At 40.8% G+C, this 22,732-nt stretch overlaps 1 protein-coding gene across 1 annotated transcript; it reads left to right on the top strand.

Moving 5' to 3' along the window:
• Positions 1-306: 306 nt before the first annotated feature.
• Positions 307-22,452, top strand: TMCO1 (transmembrane and coiled-coil domains 1). The gene is made up of 7 exons (XM_037506611.2): positions 307-540; positions 964-1,041; positions 3,482-3,541; positions 7,064-7,110; positions 9,458-9,525; positions 11,973-12,117; positions 21,061-22,452. The coding sequence occupies exons 1-7, from the start codon at positions 471-473 to the stop codon at positions 21,157-21,159; spliced, it is 567 nt and encodes a 188-aa protein (XP_037362508.1). The 5' UTR covers positions 307-470; the 3' UTR covers positions 21,160-22,452.
• The last annotated feature ends 280 nt before the right edge of the window (positions 22,453-22,732 follow it).

The following is a 22,732-nucleotide window of genomic DNA, read 5'->3' as shown; positions in this document are numbered from 1 at the left end:
TTATTCTTCCTGCTTCACGCAAACAGGCTAATCTATCCGATCGGCCTCAGAATCTGTCTCTGCTAAGGTTGAAGAGGCGACGAGCCCCGACAGCCACAATGTGGCCAAGAAGCAGGCGGGGCCACCATCCTTGCGGGGTATTGCTTCCGGGTTAGGCTCTGCGTCAGCCGCTCAAGTACCAACTCTCGCGAGATCTGGCCAGAGACCCGGCTCTTCAATCCTGGCTCGCGACCTGGGTTTCCGCTGAGTGACGCCGCTACTCAACATTCCGGAACAAGCCCCATTGGCGCTGCGCCCCGGAAGCGGAAGTGCTCTTCCAGACTGTCAGAGCCCGTGTTTGGTGGAGGTGGTGGTAGTGGTGGTGGACTGGAGTTGGTGGTGCAATCTGGGAAAATTGTGTTCGTTCCTTTTTTTCCTGGCTGTGGAGCGTTTCCCCTGTGGCGGGTGGGAGTCAGACACGAGAGTGAGAGATGAGTACCATGTTCGCGGACACATTGCTCATCGTTTTTATCTCTGTGTGCACGGCTCTTCTTGCTGAGGGTGAGAGCAGCTGCTTTTACGTTTGATCAGCCCCCAAGGGGAAGGATCCTAGGCCCGGGGCCCCTCGCGCCAACAAAAGAGAGATCGCGAGGCTTGCTTATGGGGAGGGGCAGCGTGTCATCTTTTCCATTCTAGGGAATCTCGGGGACTGGAGCTGCAGGGGTAGTGGGGAATCCCCTGGCCAAGTGTTTTTGATCGATGGTAGATTTCATTGTGTATTTGTGAAGACACCTTATATCACGGTCGTTTGGGTCGAAGCGTCAGTTGTCTTAACATTTGAAAAAAGTTAAGTACTGCTAAGTATATAGCAACTACTGGTAGTTATATAGCAGAAAGTTGAAATCCTTCCTTATGTAACAGTAACCACTAATAGCGGTTGTGACTGTTCCAAACTTTATTATTATGTTGCTCTTAATATTTAAGGTATCACCTGGGTCCTGGTTTACAGGACAGACAAGTACAAGAGACTGAAGGCAGAAGTGGAAAAACAGAGTAAAAAATGTGAGTATGGTAGCATCCTTTGGAATAGCTTCAACATGTCATGCTTCCTGAATGCATGCTCACAGTAGGAGCATCAACTGATATAAAAACTTTATAGGAGGGCCTCACCTGGTGGCGCAGCGGTTGAGTGCTGGGCTGCGAAGCTGCCCGCAGCCTCTGCAGCGCCGGTCTGATCCCTGGGCGAGGGTCCCACGTGGCGCGCAGACCTCTCCTGCAGCGCCTGCTGCTCCCCTCAGCAGTGTACTTCGGTCCTTCTGCCTGTTCTGTTCCCTGCTCTGGCTCTGGTGAATTCTCTTGCCCTCCCGCGCTTCTGACTGTACCCAGTGCTTGTAGAAAATAAATAAATGATTCTAAAAAAACAAAACAAATTTTATAGGAATACAAATATGAATCCAACTGAAAGTTTGTGTAGAAATGTAAGACTTTTATGTAAATTGTATAACAAAAACTAAAACAGAGTAAGAGCCCTGAGAGGTAGGTGTTATGTACTGTGATTATTCTCAAGAGATCCCCTCCATGGTGGCCAAAGGGGTTAAACGCCTGCACTATGAAGCAATACATAACTATTGCAGCATGGGTTTGATCAGCAGCCAGGGAGGTGAGCTCCATGGTGCAGCAGCTGCGGTGTAGGCCAGAGATATGGGGAGGTGAGAGTATTCACCAGAGACAGAGCAGGGAGCAGAACAGGCAATTTTACTAAATGCACTGCTCAGGGGAGCAGTAGGCAAGACGGAGGGAGCAGTAGGCAAGAAGGGAGAGGGCTGCTGTGCCATGTGGGTTAGCTCCCTGGCCAGGGATGGAACTTAGACCTTAGCAGTGATAGCACTGAGACCTAACCTCTAGGCCACCAGGGAGGCCTCATAATTATAATTTTTAATATAATTCTTTAATATTCTTGCTTTTAGGGTATCAGGTGAGGTGATGTTGGTATTACGGTGTTATGGTCTTAGGTACGCTAGAGTGTTTATCAAAACTCAGTAAGCATGTATTATTTTCATTTATCTGTCTACAATTGTACCTATTATTTAGGTAACCATAACTGAATGAATGTATTCCTGTCTTCTATAGTGAAAATGAGAATGAAACTATAGGCCACTGTAGTAACCTGAGAACACAATTGAAAATTATGCTTACACTTTACCTAAGGAATCACTCTCAGCTGATAAGAAAATCTCAGTTTTGTGATTGTATTTTCTTTTTTTTTTTCCTTAAGACATTACTCTTCTAGAGGTGAGTGAAGGTATTTCAACTTTTTTTTTTTTTTTAAAGATTTTTTTATTTATTTTATACAAGCACTGGGTACAGTCAGAAGTGCGGGAGGGTGGGAGGATTCACCAGAGCCAGAGCAGGGAGCAGAACAGGCAGAAGGACTGAAGTACACTGCTGAGGGGAGCAGCAGGCAAGGCAGAAGAGGTCTGTGCGCCATGTGGGACCCTTACCCGGTGGCCGGGGATTGAACTGGTGCTGCAGAGGCTGCGAGCAGCTTCGCAATCCAGCGCTCAACCGCTGCGCCACGGGGGAGGCCCCTGTGATTGTATTTTCATATAATCTTTTTGGGTATTTGATTAATGATGTTTACAATATTGTTTTCCTTAGAACATTGTGTCTACTTTTTACTGTCAACAGGTATGGGAAAAGATGCTGGAAACGGGGGAAGGAGAACACAGTGACTATGATGGGACTATGGGTGCTTTGGTGGTGGTAAAACTATGGTGACCATACCTGAGGGGAGAAATCCTTTATTGTGAAAAAATAAACAAAGATGTTTTTTAAAAAAATCAGTTGAGAGCATAATCAGTCAGTTTGTAATTTTCTTTTTTTTTTTAAAGATTTATTTTTTAGGGCCTCCCCTGTGGCTCAGCGGTTGAGCGCTGGGTTGCGAAGCTGCCCGCAGCCTCTGCAGTGCCGGTTCAATCCCTGGCCGCCGGGCGAGGGTCCCACATGGCGCGCAGACCTCTCCTGCCGCCCACTGCTCCCTTCAGCAGTGTACTTCGGTCCTTCTGCCTGCTCTGCTCCCCACTCTGGCTCTGGTGAATCCTTTCACCCTCCCGCGCTTCTGACTGTACCCAGTGCTTGTATAAATAAATAAATCTTAAAAAAAAAAAAGATTTATTTTTTATTTATACAATAGCTGGGGTACAGGCCAGAGGCGTGGGAAGGTGAGAGGATTCACCAGAGACAGAGTGGGGAGTAGAACAGACAGACCGACCGAAAGCACTGCTGAGGAGAGCAGCGGGCGAGACAGGAGAGGTCTGCCATGCCATGTGGGAATCTCCCTGGCAGGCCGAGAATCGAACCCGCACTGCAGAGGCTGCGCTGAGCCACCGGGGAGGCCCCAGTTTGTAATTTTCTTGTAGTCTTTCATTGGCTCAGTTGTGATAAGCATCCTTTGTTTCTTTAGCATAGTGCATAATTTTGACTGTTACTATTTTGTTTTCAGTGGAAAAGAAGAAGGAAACAATAACAGAGTCTGCAGGTCGACAACAAAAAAAGAAAATAGGTAAGATGTGTTATTGGTATACATAAAATTTAGATTTTCTTGGCAAAATATTTTTGTGATGATACAATGAAATTTTTAATAGTGATAATATTGTTTGCATACATACTTTATTTTACTTGATTCAAACTTTTTTTTTAAAGATTTATTTTATTGTGCATAAAAGAACTGGGGTAAGGCCAGAGGTGTATGTGGTAAGGGGTGAGAGGATTCACCAGAATTAGAGTGGGGAACAGAACAGGCAGATTGACTGAAATACACTGCTGAGGGGAGCAATGGGTGAATCAGGAGAGGTCTGCTGTGCCATGTGGGTATCTTCCTGGCCGGGGATCGCACTTGCGCTGCAGTGGCTGTGAATAGCTTCATGGGTTGCATTTTAAACCCTTGCGCGAACAGGGAGGCCCTGATTCAACTATTTTTAGGACAAGTTTAAGCAGGTGCTCCTTTTTGTTCTTAGCTTTGAAATTTTAGTTTTAGTGTAATGTTGACCTTCACCACTTTTCAACTTGACTGAGGATTGCTTTAGTTTGTAAAGCCTTTCGTTTTTCATATCTGAGATTTATTTCTAATTAAGTCTGCGTTATTTGTATACATTGTTGCCATAGCTTCCTTACAAGGTTGACTTGTAATGGTAATCCACTAAGTGGTAGGACATTTTTTTTTTTTTTTAATAGAGGCATGTTTTATTTATTTATTTGTTTGTTTGTTTGTTTTGTTTATACATGCACTGGGTACAGTCAGAAGCACGGGAGGGTGAGAGAATTCACCAGAGCCAGAGCGGGGAGCAGAGCAGGCAGAAGGACCGAAGTACACTGCTGAGGGGAGCAGCGGGCGGCAGGAGAGGTCTGCGGCAGGAGAGGTCTGCGTGCCATGTGGGACCCTCCTCCGGTGGCCGGGGAGCAGCCGGGGATCGAACCGGCGCCGCGGAGGCCGCGGGCAGCTTCGCAACCCAGCGCTCAACCGCTGCGCCACCGGGGAGGCCCGGAAATTTTTTAAGTCATTGTTACCTAGTTTTAAAAAATAATGACAGCTTAAAAATAATGACAGTTTTTGTTTTGTCAGTGTAATTTAGAATTGAATTACAGAATGTGATTCTATTCCAAAAAGACAATTTGTAAATTATTAGATATGATTCGTATTTATATTTTATTATGCTTTCTGATTCTGAAATCAGGAAAAAATTGTTGTGAAATTGTCTTTGGTTTAGAAGCTTTGTCTCTATAACTACATCACTGCTTTTATCCCAGGACAAAATTCTATGGGAGAACATTTTTAAAAGCCATAGAAGGATTTTTAAGCGGGAGAGTACCATAATTTTGCCTTTTAAGTAAATCTGACAGGCTGCTTTGTGGAAGGTAGGTTTGAGTTAACATATTTGGAGGCAGTGAGATTGGTTAGGAGTTTTCAAATAATATAGGTAAGAGGTGTTAGAAATCCTAACTAAGGAGGAGGTAGTAAGGAGGAGAGAGGTTGGATTCATAAATATCTAAGAGAACTAAATATCTAAAAGGAATATTACCAGGACTTGGTGTTGGTTGAGAGTAGTAGGGTGTCAAGGATCCACCAAAGTTTCTGACAAACATATTTTCTGTACCTTTCTTTTTAGATCTCCACCCCAAGCCTTCTCCTTCATTGGTAATCCAATTCCTCTTTAACTTGCTTCATGCAAATTCACCTCATCAGCTCTGACCCCAGTTTTCAGCCTCCACAATTAAAAAAAATTTTTTTGCTACATTGTAAGATGGAAGATAGACCTTAACTCTGTTCGTTCTTGTTCATTTCCTACTATATGTCTTCAACACCTCTACTCTCTCCTGCCTGCGTCCTTTTCCTCCCAAGGAGTACAGACTGCAGCAGTTAAGGGTATAGGATCAAATCTTCATTGCATGATGAATGGTTTAGAAACTATAGTCCAATCTGAAAGTCTTCCTGTAGGCCTGTTCATGTTCCTTTCCTTTTCTTGCCTGAATTTACCAGTCCTTAACACCAGTTAAAAATATTGCAATGGCATGTTTTTTTGTTTTAGAGGGTTTTATATTTTTATTTTATAATCTGCCTGTGAGAGGATTTTTATGTGTTATGTTCATTCATTTAATCCATTTAGCTCAAAAAAGTACCTGGCACATAGTAGGCAGACATAAATGTTTGTTGAATAAATTAATCCTGGTAATAAAAATACATGATCAAAGTAGGTGGTTGCATAATGTGTACAGAGACCGTTGGTCTGGGAGTCAGGAAGCTCAAACTTGTCCTGGCGTGGCCATAAAACAATTTTGTGATCTCTGACAAGTCAGTGCCCCATTGTTGGGTCTGTTTCTTTGTAGGTACAGGAATGATGTCCCTTATGTTGATGGAATACAGTTTGGGTTCTGTGCATATGATAAATGAAATATATGTGTCATTTCCTAGCTAAGTGACATAACTGGTTATTTTTAGACTTGACTATGATATCAAGTAACCTAAATTTCAAATTTGTATTAATTGGCTTTTAAAATTTATGTATTCTTTTTTTTTTTTAATAGCGGCATATTTTATTTATTTATTTGTTTGTTTGTTTTTTGTTTATACATGCACTGGGTACAGTCAGAAGCACGGGAGGGTGAGAGAATTCACCAGAGCCAGAGCGGGGAGCAGAGCAGGCAGAAGGACCGAAATACACTGCTGAGGGGAGCAGCGGGCGGCAGGAGAGGTCTGCGCGCCATGTGGGACTCTCCTCCGGTGGCCAGGGAGCAGCGGGGATCGAACCTGCGCCGTAGAGGCCAAGGGCAGCGTCGCAACCCAGCGCTTAACCGCTGCGCCACCGGGGAGGCCCTAAAATTTATGTATTCTCTTAAAGAAACAAAGATGGGTTAAATATGCCAGATGGGTAATTAATATTTGAAGCCGAAATACAATTATTATTTTACACTTATGAATCAACTAATTTGGTAATTACTGCTGATATAATAGGAGAATATCTTAATGTACTGTGTTAAAACACTTAACACAAGAGGTGATTTTTAGGGACTCCCCGGTGGCGCAGCAGTTGAGCGCTGGGTTGCAAAGCTGCCCGCAGCCTCTGCAGCGCCGGTTCGATCCCCGGCTGCTCCCCGGCCACCGGAGGAGGGTCCCACATGTCGCGCAGACCTCTCCTGCCGCCCGCTGCTCCCCTCAGCAGTGTACTTCGGTCCTTCTGCCTGCTCTGCTCCCCCCTCTGGCTCTGGTGAATTCTCTCACTGGCCCGCGCTTCTGACTGTACCCAGTGCCTGTATAAATAAATAAATAAATCTTTAAAAAAAAAAAAAAAAGAGGTGATTTTTAAAAATTAAACTTTAAATATTTTTATTTATTTGACTGGAAATAATTTCATGCTCTGCTGCATTTTAATTTTGTGTTAGTACAAAGTATACAATATTTTAGGTGTTCTGCTCATCTTTTTAAGTGATATTAAGGCAGAAGTATTTATAATACCCAAGCTGTGATAGTTTAATATCTACTTAATGCTCTGTACTGTGTGTAATTAACCATTTAATTAATTCTTCTCAGAGAGACAAGAAGAGAAACTGAAGAATAACAACAGAGATTTGTCAATGGTAAGAGTCCTAACTATAAATTCATGGTAAATCACATAAATTTTTTTAGCCAAAGACCCTGATTTATATTAAGTGCACTGTACTTTCCTTTTTAGAAAGTTATAGTCTATGCAGGCTATAAATAATATTGTGGATATTTCTGGACCATATGGAAGTAAAAAATAGGCTACTGGGCTGAACTGTCCCTTCAGTAATATGAATAGCTTGTTTTTCTTTTCCATTTCAAGTGAGTTGGCTTTATTCTAGTAGCACAGAATTCAGGATAGAACAAAGACTGAAGACAAGCACCCTTTGGCAGAATTCTCCACTGGGTTTACTCTGACTTCACAGCTAACGTAAAAACAGCTGGGTGAGAAGAACTGAAGAGAACACAAGCCTGTGTATGATTTTTTTTTAAAGATTATTTATGGTTACAAGAAGTGGGGTGCTGGCCAGACATGTGGGAGGTGAGAGGATTCACCAGAGACAGAGCGGGAAACAGAACAGGCAGATAGACCAAAGTACACTGCTGAGGGGAGCAGCGGGCGAGTCAGGAGAGGTCTGCTGTGCCACGTGGGTGTATCCCTGGCTGGGGATCGAACTCACGCTGCAGAGGCTGCAGACAGCTTCACAGTGCTGCACTCAACCCCTTGCACCACCAGGGAGGTCCTGATTTTTTTTTTTAAACAAGAGTTTATTCTTAAATGTACAACAGACTCCAAGACACCCTATTCTAGCAATTGGTGGCAACAGATATGTGAGGGAATCCAAATGTTTAAATAGGAGTGTAATGAGGAACACCATTGCCTCAGGCACAAGCAACAGCTTAGTTTTTGCCAGATTCCTTAATTCCACCTGTGGTCTTGGGGCCTTCCCTTCCCTTCTCCCCTTCCTGTTTCTGCTTGAATGCCTTACCTTTCTTGTCCATCTCCTTGGCCTGCTTCTTGGGCTGCTTCAGGGTCTTCTTGCCACCTTTGTGGCCAGACATGGTGCCTCATGAATAGCTTTGTGAGACTGTCTTGAAGATTATAGCTTGTCCCTTTCACAGACTTCACAATGTGTACCCCTTAAATTTTCAAATGAAATTACTTATTTTCTTTTTCTTCCTGAATCTTTGATTTTATGGTAACCTGGATGAGGCATTATAGATAGGCTCTATTGTTGTCTTTTGTTCTGAGTGTTAGGCATACCATATAGTGGAAAGAAAAGTGATTTCATTACTCATTTCTTATTTATAAAGAGAAGTTTGTTTAAGCATATTTTTCTAAAGTATAGATAAGCTAATGATATGATTTGACTGATTTTTCTACTTAATTTCTGTATGTTTAACAGAGCATCTGAGCTCTGCAACAGTAGTCTTGTGCTTACCAAGAGACCTTTGTCATATTTCTCTATCTTCTGTTTCTTGAAATTCTTATTATGAAAGATTATATTTAGGGGGCCTTCCTGGTGGTGCGGGGAGTTAAGTCTCAGCACAATGAAGTTATCGGCAGCCACTGTAGCACAAGTTCGATCCCTCGCCAGGGAGCTACCCACATGGCACAGCAGACCTCTCTTTTCTCACCTGCTGTGCCCCTCAGAGTGTATTTCAGTCAATCTGCCTGTTCTGCTCCCCGCTCTGTCTCTGGTGAATCCTCTCACTGCCCCCCTCAATACCTCTGGCCTATACCCCAGTTCTTGGATACATAAATAAATCTTTAAAAAAAGAAAGATTATGTTTAGAAGTCCTTTTTTTTTAAAAATAGCTTTTCTCTTCTGTGAATTGTTATTACACGTTCACAGTAGTAAATTTGGAAATTACAGAAAGAAGAGATAAAAATTGCCCAATAACCAGTCTTAGCAGTCTTCTCTTTATTTATACTTTTATGGCATATATCATTAAGGAAGTTTGAACTAGAATAAGTGACAATAGTTTAAACAGATAAATGGTTTTTCTTTTCCTTGCTCAAGAAGTCTAGAGTTGGCAGTCCAGGTGGTGAAGCAGCTCAATAATGTCATCAAGATCTCAGCTTCTGCCATATCTAGTTTAAGGTTGTTGGTCGTTTGATAACTGCTTATCTTCAGGTGTTATATTCTTAATTCTAGGCAAGAATAGTGGGCCAAAGGTCCAAGGGATGTTGGCTGTGTTTGTCCCTTTTTAAAGGGCCTATCAGTACTTGTACTTATAATTCATTAACTAAAACTTAGTCACATGGCCAGCCCATACTATTTATCGGAAGGTGTCAAGGTAAAGAGGTAGAGGATGGGTTAATCAAATAACTTTTTTACTAAGGAGTGCATATAAAAAAATTACTTAAAATCCAAATGTGGGTGTGCTGTTAGTGGTTTTTCTTTAGTGTGAGCTGACAGTTCTCTGGTCTCCTTACAGGTTCGAATGAAATCCATGTTTGCCATTGGCTTCTGTTTTACTGCTTTAATGGGAATGTTCAATTCCATGTGAGTGTCTTTTTATATGGCTTTATCTAACTTTTGCTGCAAGTGAACGTTACATGTGAGCAATTAACTTTTTGGTAATATTTTAAATGTTTCAAAATTACAGAAAAATGGCAAGAATAGTATATGCACTATCCAGATTAACAGTTAACAATTTGCCCTATTTGCTTTTTCCCCTCATTCTTTGTATCATGTATACACCCACACACTTATATGCACGTACTCATACATACATTATTTTGTATTTTCTTAATCACTTGAGTGTACATTATAGGCTTCATGCCCCTTTACCAATCAGAACTTCAGTGTTTATTTTTTAAGACATATGAGACATTCACTTACATAACCTCAGTTCACTTTTCAAGTAATCAAGATTACCAAAATCTGGGAAATTTGATTTTAATAGAGTATGTTAGGTTATAATTTTTCACACTTTTTTTTTTTTTTTTAAGATTTATTTATTTTTATACAAGAACTGGGGTATAGGCCAGATGAGCGGGAGGGTGAGAGGATTCACTGGAGAGAGAATGGGGAACAGAACAGACAAATTGATGAAATACGCTGCTGAGGGGAGTAGCGGGTGAGACAGGAGAGGTCTGCTGCACCAGTGGGATTCTTGCTGGCCGGCCGGGATCGAACCCGCACTGCAGAGGCTGCGGACAGCTTCACAGTGCGGCACTCAACCCACTGCACTACCAGGGGGGCCCCATCACTTTAATTTTTATAGTTTCCATTATTGTCTGATTAGATAACTTATTCATAGAAGCATATAATAGAAGTTGATATCCCCAGCACAACAGCATAAACCCTGATCATATTTTCTTCTGGCTTTTTTCTTTTAGAAACATTTCCTTGTCTATCGTAGAAATATAAAAGGAATTGTTCTCAGATACTAACACTATGTTAAAAATTCTCAGAATATTATGTTTATAATTGAGTACTCTACTTTTTTTTTTCATTTACCACTAGATATTCCATGAATTTCTCTTTAGAAATGTTTCTCCTTTTTTTTTTTTAACTTTTTTTTTTTTTTAATAGAGGCATGTTTTTATTTATTTATTTATTTATTTTGTTTGTTTGTTTGTTTTGTTTATACAAGCACTGGGTACAGTCAGAAGCGCGGGAGGGTGAGAGAATTCACCAGAGCCAGAGCGGGGAGCAGAGCAGGCAGAAGGAGCAAAGTACACTGCTGAGGGGAGCAGCGGGCGGCAGGAGAGGTCTGCGGGCCATGTGGGACCCTCCTTCGGTGGCCGGGGAGCAGCCGGGCATTGAACCGGCACCGCAGAGGCCGCGGGCAGCTTCGCAACCCAGCGCTCAACCGCTGCGCCACCGGGGAGGCCCCGAAATGTTTCTCCTTTTAAGTGTGTGTGTTAGGAACCTTTCAGTCTTTGGAAAAGAGGATTCTTTTTTCTTTTTTTTTTTTTTTTTCTTCTTTTTAAAGAACACAAGGGAAGGAAATAAGGAACTTTTTTTTTTTTTTAAAGGGCTTTTCTCTCTTTTTTTTTAAAGAATTATTTATACAAGTTCTGGGTACAGTCAGAAGCATGGGAGAGTGAGAGAATTCACCAGGGTCAGAGCGGGGAGCAGAGCAGGCAGAAGGACCGAAGTACACTGCTGAGGGGAGCAGCGGGCGGCAGGAGAGGTCTGCGCGCCATGTGGGACCCTCCTCTGGTGGCCGAGGAGCAACCAGGGATCGAACCGGCGCTTCAGAGGCTGCGGGCAGCTTCGCAACCCAGCGCTCAACCGCTGCACCACCGGGGAAGCTGGAAAAGAGGATTCTTAAAGTCTATTAATGTCGTGATTTAGCACAGTGGTTCTGTAAGTGTAGTCTGAGGATCCCTGGAGGTCTGGGAGACTCTTAGGAAGCCCTGGAAATCAAAATTTTTCTTGTAACATTTTTCAGATGTTATTTGCCTTTTTTACCCTCATTCTCTTGTGAATGCACCTCAGAGATTTCATGATATGTAATGTTGTAACAACCTGAATACTAAGTAGCTATGAGAATTAGCAGTTTTCTATTAAAACATTATTTGCCAAAAAGTGTTTTTTTTAACTGAATCTTTTTCATTTTAGATTTTACATAAAAATATTTCTATTGACATATAATCGCTACCTTTTAAATGATTTAATAAATATTTTAACATTTCTCAGTTTGAATTTGTAAAACAGTAGTAAATATTGTTATAGATAGATATAAACAAAAATGTTTTAGGGGCCTTAGTAGTGTTTTAATGTTAAGGGGTCCTTATATTGAAAAAACTAAAAATGACTAGTTTAGAAAAAGACTGATCAGAAAAATGTAGGCCCTTCCTTCTATCCTTGGACTTTAGGTCACCCTTTCTTTGTTTTTTAGAGATCAAGGGACTCTATTTCTGTCTCAGATTCTTCTCTGGAACTAAGCAGCTTGTCAGTCTTCCAAAAATAACAGTTCTTTGTTTTTTCCTTTTCAGATTTGATGGTAGAGTGGTGGCAAAGCTCCCTTTCACCCCCCTTTCCTATATCCAAGGACTGTCGCATCGGAATCTCCTGGGGGATGACACCACAGACTGTTCCTTCATCTTCCTGTATATTCTCTGTACCATGTCTATTCGACAGGTGAGTGACCACATTCACTATTTATTTATTTATTTATTTTTAAAAAAGATTTATTTATTTATTTATACAAGCACTGGGTACAGTCAGAAGCACAGGAGGGTGAGAGAATTCACCAGAGCCAGAGCGGGGAGCAGAGCAGGCAGAAGGACCGAAGTACACTGCTGAGGGGAGCAGCGGGCAGCAGGAGAGGTCTGCGCGCCATGTGGGACCCTCTCCTCCCGTGGCTGGGGAGCAGCCGGGGATCGAACCGGTGCTGCAGAGGCTGCGGGCAGCTTCGCAACCCAGCGCTCAACCGCTGCGCCACCGGGGAGGCCCCCACATTCACTATTTAAATGTGTATGTAGGTCCTTCCTTGCTCTCCTACTCTATGTTAGCTCTTAATTCTGTAGTACTGCAAGTGTCTACCTCTTGCTACGAGATCTTCCATTTGCTTGTTTTAGAATCCCAGCATTACAGTTAGTAAAGCCGTTTTAAAGTGCATTGGTCTAGGTTATTGATTCTTAGGGATGGGAGGTAGCCATGAAGCCAAGCATGGCTCCCATATCCCAATCTTAGGTGCAGCTATCTAATGGTATAGTAGTAAAGAGTAGTTTTTGTGTTCCCAGCATCATCTTTTCTTTTTTTTTTTTTTAAAGATTTATTTATTTATGCATACAAGAACTGGGGTACAGGCCAGAGGTGCGGGGGATGAGAAGATTCACCAGAGACAGTGGGGAAGAGAATAGGCAGACTGACTGAAATATACTGCTGAGCGGAGCAACGGGTGAGACAGGTGAGGTCTGCTATGCCATGTGGGTAGCTCCCTGATGGGGGATCAAACTTGTGCTGTAGAGGCTGCTGCTGCTGCTGATAGCTTCACAGTGCTATGCTCAACCCGTTGTGCCACCAGGGAGGCCCGGCATCATCTTTTCTTATTATTCCAGCAATTTTTCGTACTTTAGGAACACAGATAAGTGTAATAAATGGTGATTTTAAGTTATTCACCATTGTGATAGTTTGGTTTATAGAGTTTACATTTGACCAGCAAAGTGATCAGACATTTATAGTGAAAGGGACAAGAGCTAAGAAAGATGTATAGATGGGCGGGTGATGAGAACATCGAAGAGAGACTTAATATTCAATTAGTCGAAGAGAGACTAATATTCAATTAGTGGAGGAAGATTCAAGCAGAAAGGTTTAGAGAATGAAGTGATTTTTGAGATGGGACTTAAAAAGGTGCTGGGGGGGGTTAATTAACGTTTCTCATTCAAGAACTCCTTATATATCAAGGCACTGCAGTTTTTGGATACACTGCCAATCAGCAGGCATTGTGGTGGAGAGGCTGGCTGGTTGTGACAAGTAATGCTTTCTCACTTGTCTGTCGTCTTCTGAATTCTGTCTTTGCATGTACAAATCAGTAGGAAATAGAATTTTAGTTTGAAACTCACAAATATCTTCAGGATCTTTTTACTGCTTTCTCCGCCTTTTCTGTCTCATCCCCACAAATACAAATCTCCAGTCATTCTGACTTGCCGGGCAGTTTTCATGTTTTACTCACCTAGATTTACTTTTTGTTGTGTTCTTCTTTATATCTGGATGCTCCCATCTCCTCCTTTCACACATTGAATACAACTTTATATAGTTAAGGCTTCCCGAAATCATTTTGTGACACTTAATACATCCTGAAGCATAGATGTAAGAGGGTCATGATGAGATGCAGAAATATCAAAAGACAATTATAATAGTTAGCAAAGAATGTGTATGACAGGGCCTCCCTGGTGGCGCAGCGGAGTAGTGCCTCAGCACTATGAGGCAGTCCCCAGCTACTGCAGCATGGGTTTGATCCCCAGCCAGGGAGCTGACAGATGCAGAAGATCTCTCCTGTTTCACCTGCTGCTCCCCTCAGCAGTGTATTTCAATAAATCCACCTGTTCTGCTCCCTACTCTGTCTCTGGTGAATCCTCTCACCCCCCACCCCATATCTTGCCTACACCCTAGTTCTTGTATGCATAAATAAATACATCTTTTAAAAAATTCAAATAACAGAAACAGACAGCATATCAGCGCTTGTATACTGAGGCCTGAGAGCCAAAGCGTACAGTTTGTGATATTAAGTTAAAATAGGAACATCTACAGCTCCTAGACTGGTACAGCTTAATGAAATAATTGCTTATTGAATACAGAAAACAGTGGTAAAGGAGCAGCAAAAAAACAGAAAAAAACAGTGCTTGCAGATTTTCTTAAGATGACATTTTTTTAAAATCAGTTAATCCTTTAATCAGTTAATCAGCCTAAGATAGGGCAGTTTCATTTCACATATTGAAATATGGTAACAGGTCATAGCAATTGAAAATAAATCTAATTATCTTTTCTTATTTTATCTGTCTCCCTTTGTTTATTTCCTCATTGTTTAGTGATTAATGATGAGCTATCTTGACCTTCACATCACAACTATTTCCTTTGTGTGAATTTGTGGCAACGGAAATGATAGCTTCCATCAGAGGTGTTAAGTTAGTCTGGGGTAGTGACAGAATTCAATAATAAAAGGAAGTTTTCTTAACTTTTTTTTCTTCTTATGAGTCAGTAGTAGATTGAATAAGTTGGTGATAGCCTCTAGATATAGTACACTAAATCTCAGTCAAAAGCCACTTAAATTGACCTGGTAGGTAGCTAAGGAAAGACCGATCTATGCTTATAAATTTATATGATGGTAAAAACTGTGAAAAGAATTCCCTTTTTTTTTTTTAGATTTATTTATTTATGTGTACAAGAGCTGGGGTGTAGTCCAGAGGTTCAGGGGTTGAGAGGTTTCACCAGAGACAGAGTGGGGAGCAGAACAGGCGGACTGACTGAAATACACTGCTGAGGGGAGCAGTAGGCGAGATAAGAGAGGGGTACTGCACCATGTGGGTCACCTCCCTGGCCAGGGATCAAACTTGTGCTGAAGTAGCTGCAGATAGCTTTATAGTGCTGATGCTTAACCCCTTGCGCCACCAGGGAGACCCCAGAATTCCCTTTCTTGAAAGCAAAAAGTAGTTTTGAGGAAAAGTAGAAGAAAACATTTATCTGTTTTTTCCTTTTGCCATTCATATTTTAATATATAATTTTATGCTTGACTATAATCTAAAAAAAGTATCACTGAGGATTTGTCATTGTCTTCTTCAATAGCTACATATTATCAGAACAGTGGTAAGAATAAGTAAATCTTATTTTTTCTCACACTTTTGACTTTTAGGGGAAAGAATTTTGATAAACCTTGTATATTTGTTTTTATTTGTGATGTCAGTATATTTTAAAGTCATGAAAATGATAGGATCAGATATCTGCCCTCCCCTGTACCTCGCTATTCATTTATGTCACTTAAGGTATAGATAGAATTTAACTCATTAGTGTCAATATAGCTTATCTACAGGGTATTTTCATCTGATGTATTCAGTGAGAGAATGTATATGGTTCAGAAAATGATAGCTAAATACTAGTTGAGAAAAATAAATTACTGAGGCATTGTCTTAATCTGATCTCTCTGTGAATTATTTCAGTGCATGAGTTAAGTGCTTTATTTAGAATATCTCCTGTCATTGCTGAAGATTGATTCACGTCTTTATACTATGTCAGATTCTCTCTGATGTTGAGAATACAAAAGTAAAAAGCGATGATCTCTGCCCTGTGGCATCTACATGGGAAGATAAATCCATAAGTAATAGTAGAATGTGATTCATGCCATTTGTGTGTGTGTGTGTGGAGGGGGTAACATGATATAGGAGAGAAAATAAATAACCAGGAGTTCCTATTATGAAACTAGGGTTTTATATAAAAGGGCCATTTGCACTGCATCTTAAAGAATGATAAGGGTTTTCCAGTCTCACTGGAGTGTAGTTAGCATGGGAAACAGGATGAGTAGATGTGTGGAGGCTTGAAAGTGTGCAGTGAATACAGGGACTGTTGGACCCAGAGTTGGTAGCAGGATATAACAGTGTTGTACATTTCAGTACAACACTGATTTCTTTCTTTGTGTGTGTATTTCTTATACTGCAAATCTGGTAACAAATTCTCTTAATGTTTATTTATCTAAAAAGATCTTTTTTAAAATCTTTATTCTTGAAGGATATTTTCACTGTACATAAAATTATGGGTTGACTCTGCATTTGTTTTAATTCTTTCAGCATTTTAAAGTGCTTCTCTGCTGTCTTCTCGCCTCTATTGTTTCTGATGAGAAGGCCTTCATATTTTGTATTTCTGGATAACATGTTCCTTTTCTCTAGCTGTGCTCAGATTTTCTTTTTAAGTTTGGCTTTGAGCAATTTGACTGTGATGTACCTAGGTTATTTTAAAACATTTTATTCTACTAGACTTGCTGGTTTTCACTAAATCTAGGACAATATCAGCTATTATTTCTCTAGTGATCTTTTTTTGCCCTATTCTTTCTCTCTTCCTAAAATTCTGGTAATGTTGGTTTATAACACTGCATATGTTTTAAGGGTATATCTCTTCTGGAGATAGGGTAATTTCTATTACTCTCTCTTCAAGTTCTTTTACTCCTCTGGCATCTCTAATCTGAGTTGACTCTAAATACATTCAATGTTTTAAAATTTTTGATGCAGTGTTTTTTTCATTCCAGAATTTCATTTGGTTATTCTTTTCCTTCCTCTCCCTTCCTCCTTTTCTTCCTATCCTCTTTTTCTTTCTTCCTTTATCCCTGCTGAGATTTCCTACTTGTTCATAGCTTATGAATGCTTTTTAAAAAATGTCATTAAGCATAGTTTTTTAGCTGCTTTAAAAAAGTTTGTCTTCTGATTCCAACATCAGGATTGTCTCAAGGTTAAGCTTTATCTGTTAACCTTTTCTCTTAAGTGTGGGTCTTGTTACCCTGTTACTGGTATATGTTTAGTAATTTTAGATTGTATCTTGGACATTGTGAATGATGGGTTGTATAGACTCTGGATTCCATTATTCTTTGAAATAGTATTGATTTTCTTTTTGCTTAAGTAGGCAATGAACTTGGTGCTCATTCTCCAAACTCTTCTCCTCTGTGGTAGGTAGCACCAGATATTTCAGTTATTTTAGTCCTAACTGGGCTTCTTGAAGGCTGTTTCATAAATGTATAGTTTGAGTCAGCCAGAGATGTGGGCAGACTTTGGATATAGAGTTTTAAGCTCTCCTCTGTCAACTCTTATTTTCCAGTATGTTTTACCTCAATTATAAGCAATTTTTGCCCTAACCCTGTCCTTTTATTCTCAAACCAGCAAAGGCTACACATTCTGAGTTTGACACACCACATGGTGCTCATCTGGGGTCTGCCATCCATTATGAGATTTAAAAAATCTCATTTGCATTCTAATATTCTTGACTAATCCTCAAATAATTGACTAAACAAGAGATGTAGGGAAATTTTCATTTGAAAAATGGTTAAGAGGGAGAGAGACAAAGAGATTGATCCCTGACTTTCCCTAAAAGACCTTTATTACACAGGAAGCCCTTGGACAACTAGGACAGAAAATACTCACTGAAAATGAATATTTCTTTTGGAATTTCAGTTTACTCTTTGTAAAATATGTGTTGAAGTCTGCAATATAATTTACAATATAGACATTTTCTAGAATGTTAGAGCCACAGCCACAGGAGACTGTGGCTCCTTGAAGGTGCAGATAGTCAGCAGGAGACTTCATGTTCATGACCCTTTTTTATCTTTTTCTCTACTGGTTTTTTACATGGGATTTTGTTTAAAGAAAGGAATGTGGCTTATAGTTTCTAAAAATGGTTGATCTAGTCATCTCCTTTTGAGTGTAGGAAATTGAGATTTGGTTAAATGAAGAGAAATTGCTTTTTGTTTTCTGGAGTCTTCTGACTGCTAACTCAAAATATTTAAGATATACCAGTATTGTATTTTTTCCCAGTAAATATTTCATCTCTATGCCATTCTCCCAAAAAGCCTTTGCAGATATAATGTGAAAATCTTGGGACTATTACATGGTATATTTGAGGGATTGGATTTAATACCAGCTTTATGAATGTAGTAAAGATTGTATTATGGGAACTTGATGAGAAATTGTCATCAGTTGGAAGCTAAGTCTGGTTGCCAGGAGGGAACTGAAGATTGCCTTGGTGGAGTTATTTTAGCCCAATGACTAAGGAATAAAATTTAGCAGAATGTGTTTATTGCCTGTGACCTGGGTCTTCCCAAAATATCCAGTTAGCAACCAACAACTTCCTTGTCTTGATCACCGGTTCTTTCTTATCCTTTGCGAAGAGGAAGGAACGCAAATCCTGTGGTGGTATTTTTCTGTTTTTTTTTTTTTTTTTTTCCAACAGAAGGCATGATTACGGGAAAATGTCTTTCCTTTGTTTTTTCCTTTAAGGCATGTACTCTTCAGTGGCTATCCAATTACACAGGACTGGACAAAAATTCAAAGTAATTATTTTTGTCACAATCCTTACCACATATTCTACATTGCATTTCTGTTATATTCAGTATTATCTTCATTATATATTACAGTGCCTATGTTTTAGCAAAATGGATATTTCTAAATAAAATCTTGCTAATTAAGAAGATCTATCGGAAAGGGGCCTCCCTGGTGGCGCAGGCAGTTGAGTGCAGCACTGCGAAGCTGTCTACAGCCACTGCAGCGTGGATTCAATCCCCGCCTGTCGTGGAGCAACCTACATGGCGAGGCAGACCTCTCCTGTCTCGCCCACTCCTCCCCTCAGCAGTGTATTTCAGTCATTCTGCCTGTTCTGCTCCCCGCTCTGTCTCTGTTGAATCCTCTCACCCTCCCTCGCCTCTGGCCTGTACCCCAGTTCTTGTATAAATAAATAAATCTTGTTTAAAAAAAAGAAGATCTGACCTCAGAAATTTGAGGTCAAAAGAAAATTGACCTCAAGGAGGAGAATTAAGAGAATATAGGGAGGGCCTCCCTGGTGGCGCAGCAGTTGAGCGCTGGGTTGCGAAGCTGCCCGCAGCCTCTGCAGCGCTTGTTCGATCCCCAATTGCTCCCCGGCCACTGGAGGAGGGTCCCACATGGCGCGCAGACCTCTCCTGCCGCCCGCTGCTCCCCTCAGCAGTGTATTTCGGTCCTTCTGCCTGCTCTGCTCCCCGCTCTGGCTCTGGTGAATCCTCTCACCCTCCCGCGCTTCTGACTGTACCCAGTGCTTGTATAAATAAATAAATAAATAAATCTTTAAAAAAAAAAAAAAGAATATAGGGAAGGGCCTCCCCTGGTGGCGCAGCAGTTGAGCACTGGTCTGCAAGGCTGCCCGCAGCCTCTGCAGCGCCGGTTCATTCCCCGGCCGCCGGCGAGGATCCCACCAAAAAAAAAATATATATATAGGGAAGAAGTCAACTTTAATGGATGATTTTGTTGAAAGATATAAAGGGTATAACATATACAAAAATACCTGCTACATAGTGGGAAATTCATTATCTGTAGGATATTTTAATTAATTTTTTTTAATTTAAAATTTTTTTAAAGATTTATTTATACATACAAAAGCCATGGTACAGGCCAGAGATGTGGGGGGGGGAGGGTGAGAGGATTCGCCAGAGACAGAGTGGGGAACAGAACAGGCAGACTGACTGAAATATACTGCTGAGGGGAGCAGCGGGCGAGACAGAAGAGGTCTGCTGTGCCATGTGGATTGCTCCCTGGTGAGCTGGGGATCAAACTTGTGCTGCAGAGCTGTGAATTGTTTCATATGCTGGTTTTGTTATATTTTATAATTTAAGTTTGTTATATTAACTGATGAAATGGAAGATAAAAAGTTTTTTTTTTATGAAAACTAGTTTAATATGTGTGAATTTCTTTAAAAACTTTGGAATTAGCTACAAGTGTGACAACTGAAAAAGATGAGGGAAGGTGTGAAAAATCTAGGAGGATTCTGGACTCAGATTGCTTTGCAAGAGTAAACTCTCTTACCCGTTCAAAACAATTGAAATGGAATGTTTCAGTTTCAGCTTCAAATCATGCAGTAATAACGAAATCCAACCAGAATATCCATACTCCAAAAAAGACCTTGCTATAAGAAAAAGCTGAGGAATGTACAGTTGTCCCACGGTATCCAAGAGGGATTAGTTCCATGACCCCTGCCAATACTGCAGTGTATGGATGTTCAGGTGCCTTACATACAATGCATGGTGTTTGTGACCTGTGCACATCCTCCCTTATACTTTAAATCATCCCTGGATTACTTCTATTCCCTAATACAGTATAAACGCCATGTAAATAGTTGTTATGCTGTATTGTTGATTGGGAAATATTGATAAGAAAAAGTCTGTACATGTTCAGTACAGACATAAACATTTTAAGACTAATAATTACCTAGTACGAATTTTCCACCTGCACTTGGCTGAATCTGCGGGTAGGGAACCACATCCTACTGAATGAGGAAGATAATGAGGTGGCTAAGTAGGACCTACATACTTTATTTTTTTTAAAAGATTTATTTATTTATGCTGGGGAGTAGGCCAGAGGTGCGGGGGGTGAGAGGACCCACCAGTGACAGAGTGGGGAACAGAACAGGCAAATCGACCGAAGTACACTGCTGAGGGGAGCAGCGGGAGAGGTCAGGAGAGGTCTGCTGCGCCATGTGGGTTGCTCCCTGGCTGACCAGGGATTGAACCCGCGCTGCAGTGGCTGCAGAGAGCTTCGTAGGTTATGTCTTAAACCCTTGCGCCACCAGGGAGGCCCAGGACCTATATACTTTATGTGCTTTCTGTTAAAAGATTACCTCTTATGATTCTTCACTTGAAAAAAATCTGCGTCATTGGTTAGTACACTAAGGTCCTATCAGGGAAGAATGCTTTTTGTTCCAGGGGTTCCATAACTTTGTAGGCCTTTTAAAAAATAATATAGTGGTATTCCTCCTATATTAGGTCATAGTTGTACTTTCAGGCCTTCTCTTCATATGAGGTTTATTAAAATACTCTTCTCTATCTCTCATTAAAAATCATTTATTCTATTTTCTTCACAGAACATCCAGAAGATTCTTGGTCTTGCCCCTTCACGAGCTGCCACCAAGCAGGCAGGTGGATTTCTTGGCCCTCCACCTCCTTCTGGGAAGTTCTCTTGAAATCAAAAAGAACCCGATAATTCCTGTCATACTTTTTCAGACATTCATATCAGACTGGCAACTATTTTGTAGCAAGAGCCATAGGCAGCCTTAGCACTCAGGCTGCATTTTATTTTTTAGTTATTTCTAGACTTTTTAAATATGATTCAAATGAGAATGGCACCCAACAAATGTGATAGTGCTTTTGGTCACAAATTTAAAATAAAAGTGTTGGTTAGATAAATTCAAGTGATGTTTATATAATGAGAAGCAAATAGCATCTTTCTTGTTTTGCTTACACCAGTATTTTCTGTGAGACTGACTCTAGGTTGTACTATGTGCCATGTACCATGGGTGTGGCTATTCATGAGCATTTAGAGATCAGAAAGAAAAGTTTAGTTCATGTAACTCTTAATTGGAACTATTTAAATGTGCATTTTAAGCCAAGTATACGACCTGAGCTCAATAGCGGCCAAAATTTTAGCAATTTCATCTACAAGGAGAGATCCTTTTTGTTTGCCATATTTCTATCTAAAACATGCTTTTAGTAATCTGAACATAAAGGTGGTAAACATCAGCAGTGTTAAAATAAAATAAAGGATTGAAATAACAGTTTTTAATGTATTATTTTATCATACCACCTCCTGTGCACAATATGGAGTTGTCCTGTTAGAGGAATTGGAACGTGTGAGTGGAAAGGAAAATAGTAACTCATGGGAGTATAAAAATGAGGGTTCTTAGCAGTTCCTTTTACACCCTAGTACAAACTATGGGATTTTTGCAAAGGTCTTCCCATGGAGGCGAGCCAGGCGAGGTTAATCTTGTAGAGCTTCCTCTTAGCCACACTGGTCTTCGGTTTTTGCCATGCTCTTGTAAAGGATGAAAAGATGCTTGCACAACGATCTTTCCCTTAACTCGTGGAATTGAAAATCCTGTATGAGTGATAACTCTAGCAATAAGTACACACATTTATCAGTAGTTTCCTTAGGCGCATGTATTACACCAGTCAGAGCAGATTCTCTGTTTGTGAAGTAACAATCATTAAACTGACAGCAAACTTCCCCATGACATGAACTCTAGAAGACAGTGGGGGTAATATCTTCAAACCTGAAGAAAGTATCACCTAGAATTTTATACACAGCTGAACCATAAGATGTGGGCGTGGGGTGGGGCAGCATTTTCAGAACTACAAAATCCAAGATAAATGATTATTATTAAAGGATATATCCAGTGACAAAGTAGTTTACCCACCCAAGGGGAAAGTGTGAGATACAGGAAATAATGGTAAACATAGTAATTGATAAAATATGGATAACTTTTTTTTTTTTTTTAAATTTTTTTAATAGAGGCATGTTTTATTTATTTATTTGTTTGTTTGTTTTGTTTATACATACACTGGGTACAGTCAGAAGCGTGGGAGGGTGAGAGAATTCACCAGAGCCAGAGCAGGGAGCAGAGCAGGCAGAAGGACCGAAGTACACTGCTGAGGGGAGCAGCGGGCGCTGCAGGAGAGGTCTGTGCGCCATGTGGGACCCTCCTCCGGTGGCCGGGGAGCAGCAGGGGATCGAGCCGGCGCCGCAGAGGCTGCGGGCAG

This window comes from Talpa occidentalis, unplaced genomic scaffold (assembly GCF_014898055.3).
Source record: "Talpa occidentalis isolate TD23 unplaced genomic scaffold, MPIMG_talOcc4v2.1 talOcc4.12, whole genome shotgun sequence".
Classification (NCBI taxonomy): Eukaryota; Metazoa; Chordata; class Mammalia; order Eulipotyphla; family Talpidae; genus Talpa; species Talpa occidentalis.
The sequence above is the reverse complement of the archived record's forward strand: the minus strand, read 5'-3'. Positions and strand labels throughout refer to the sequence as shown.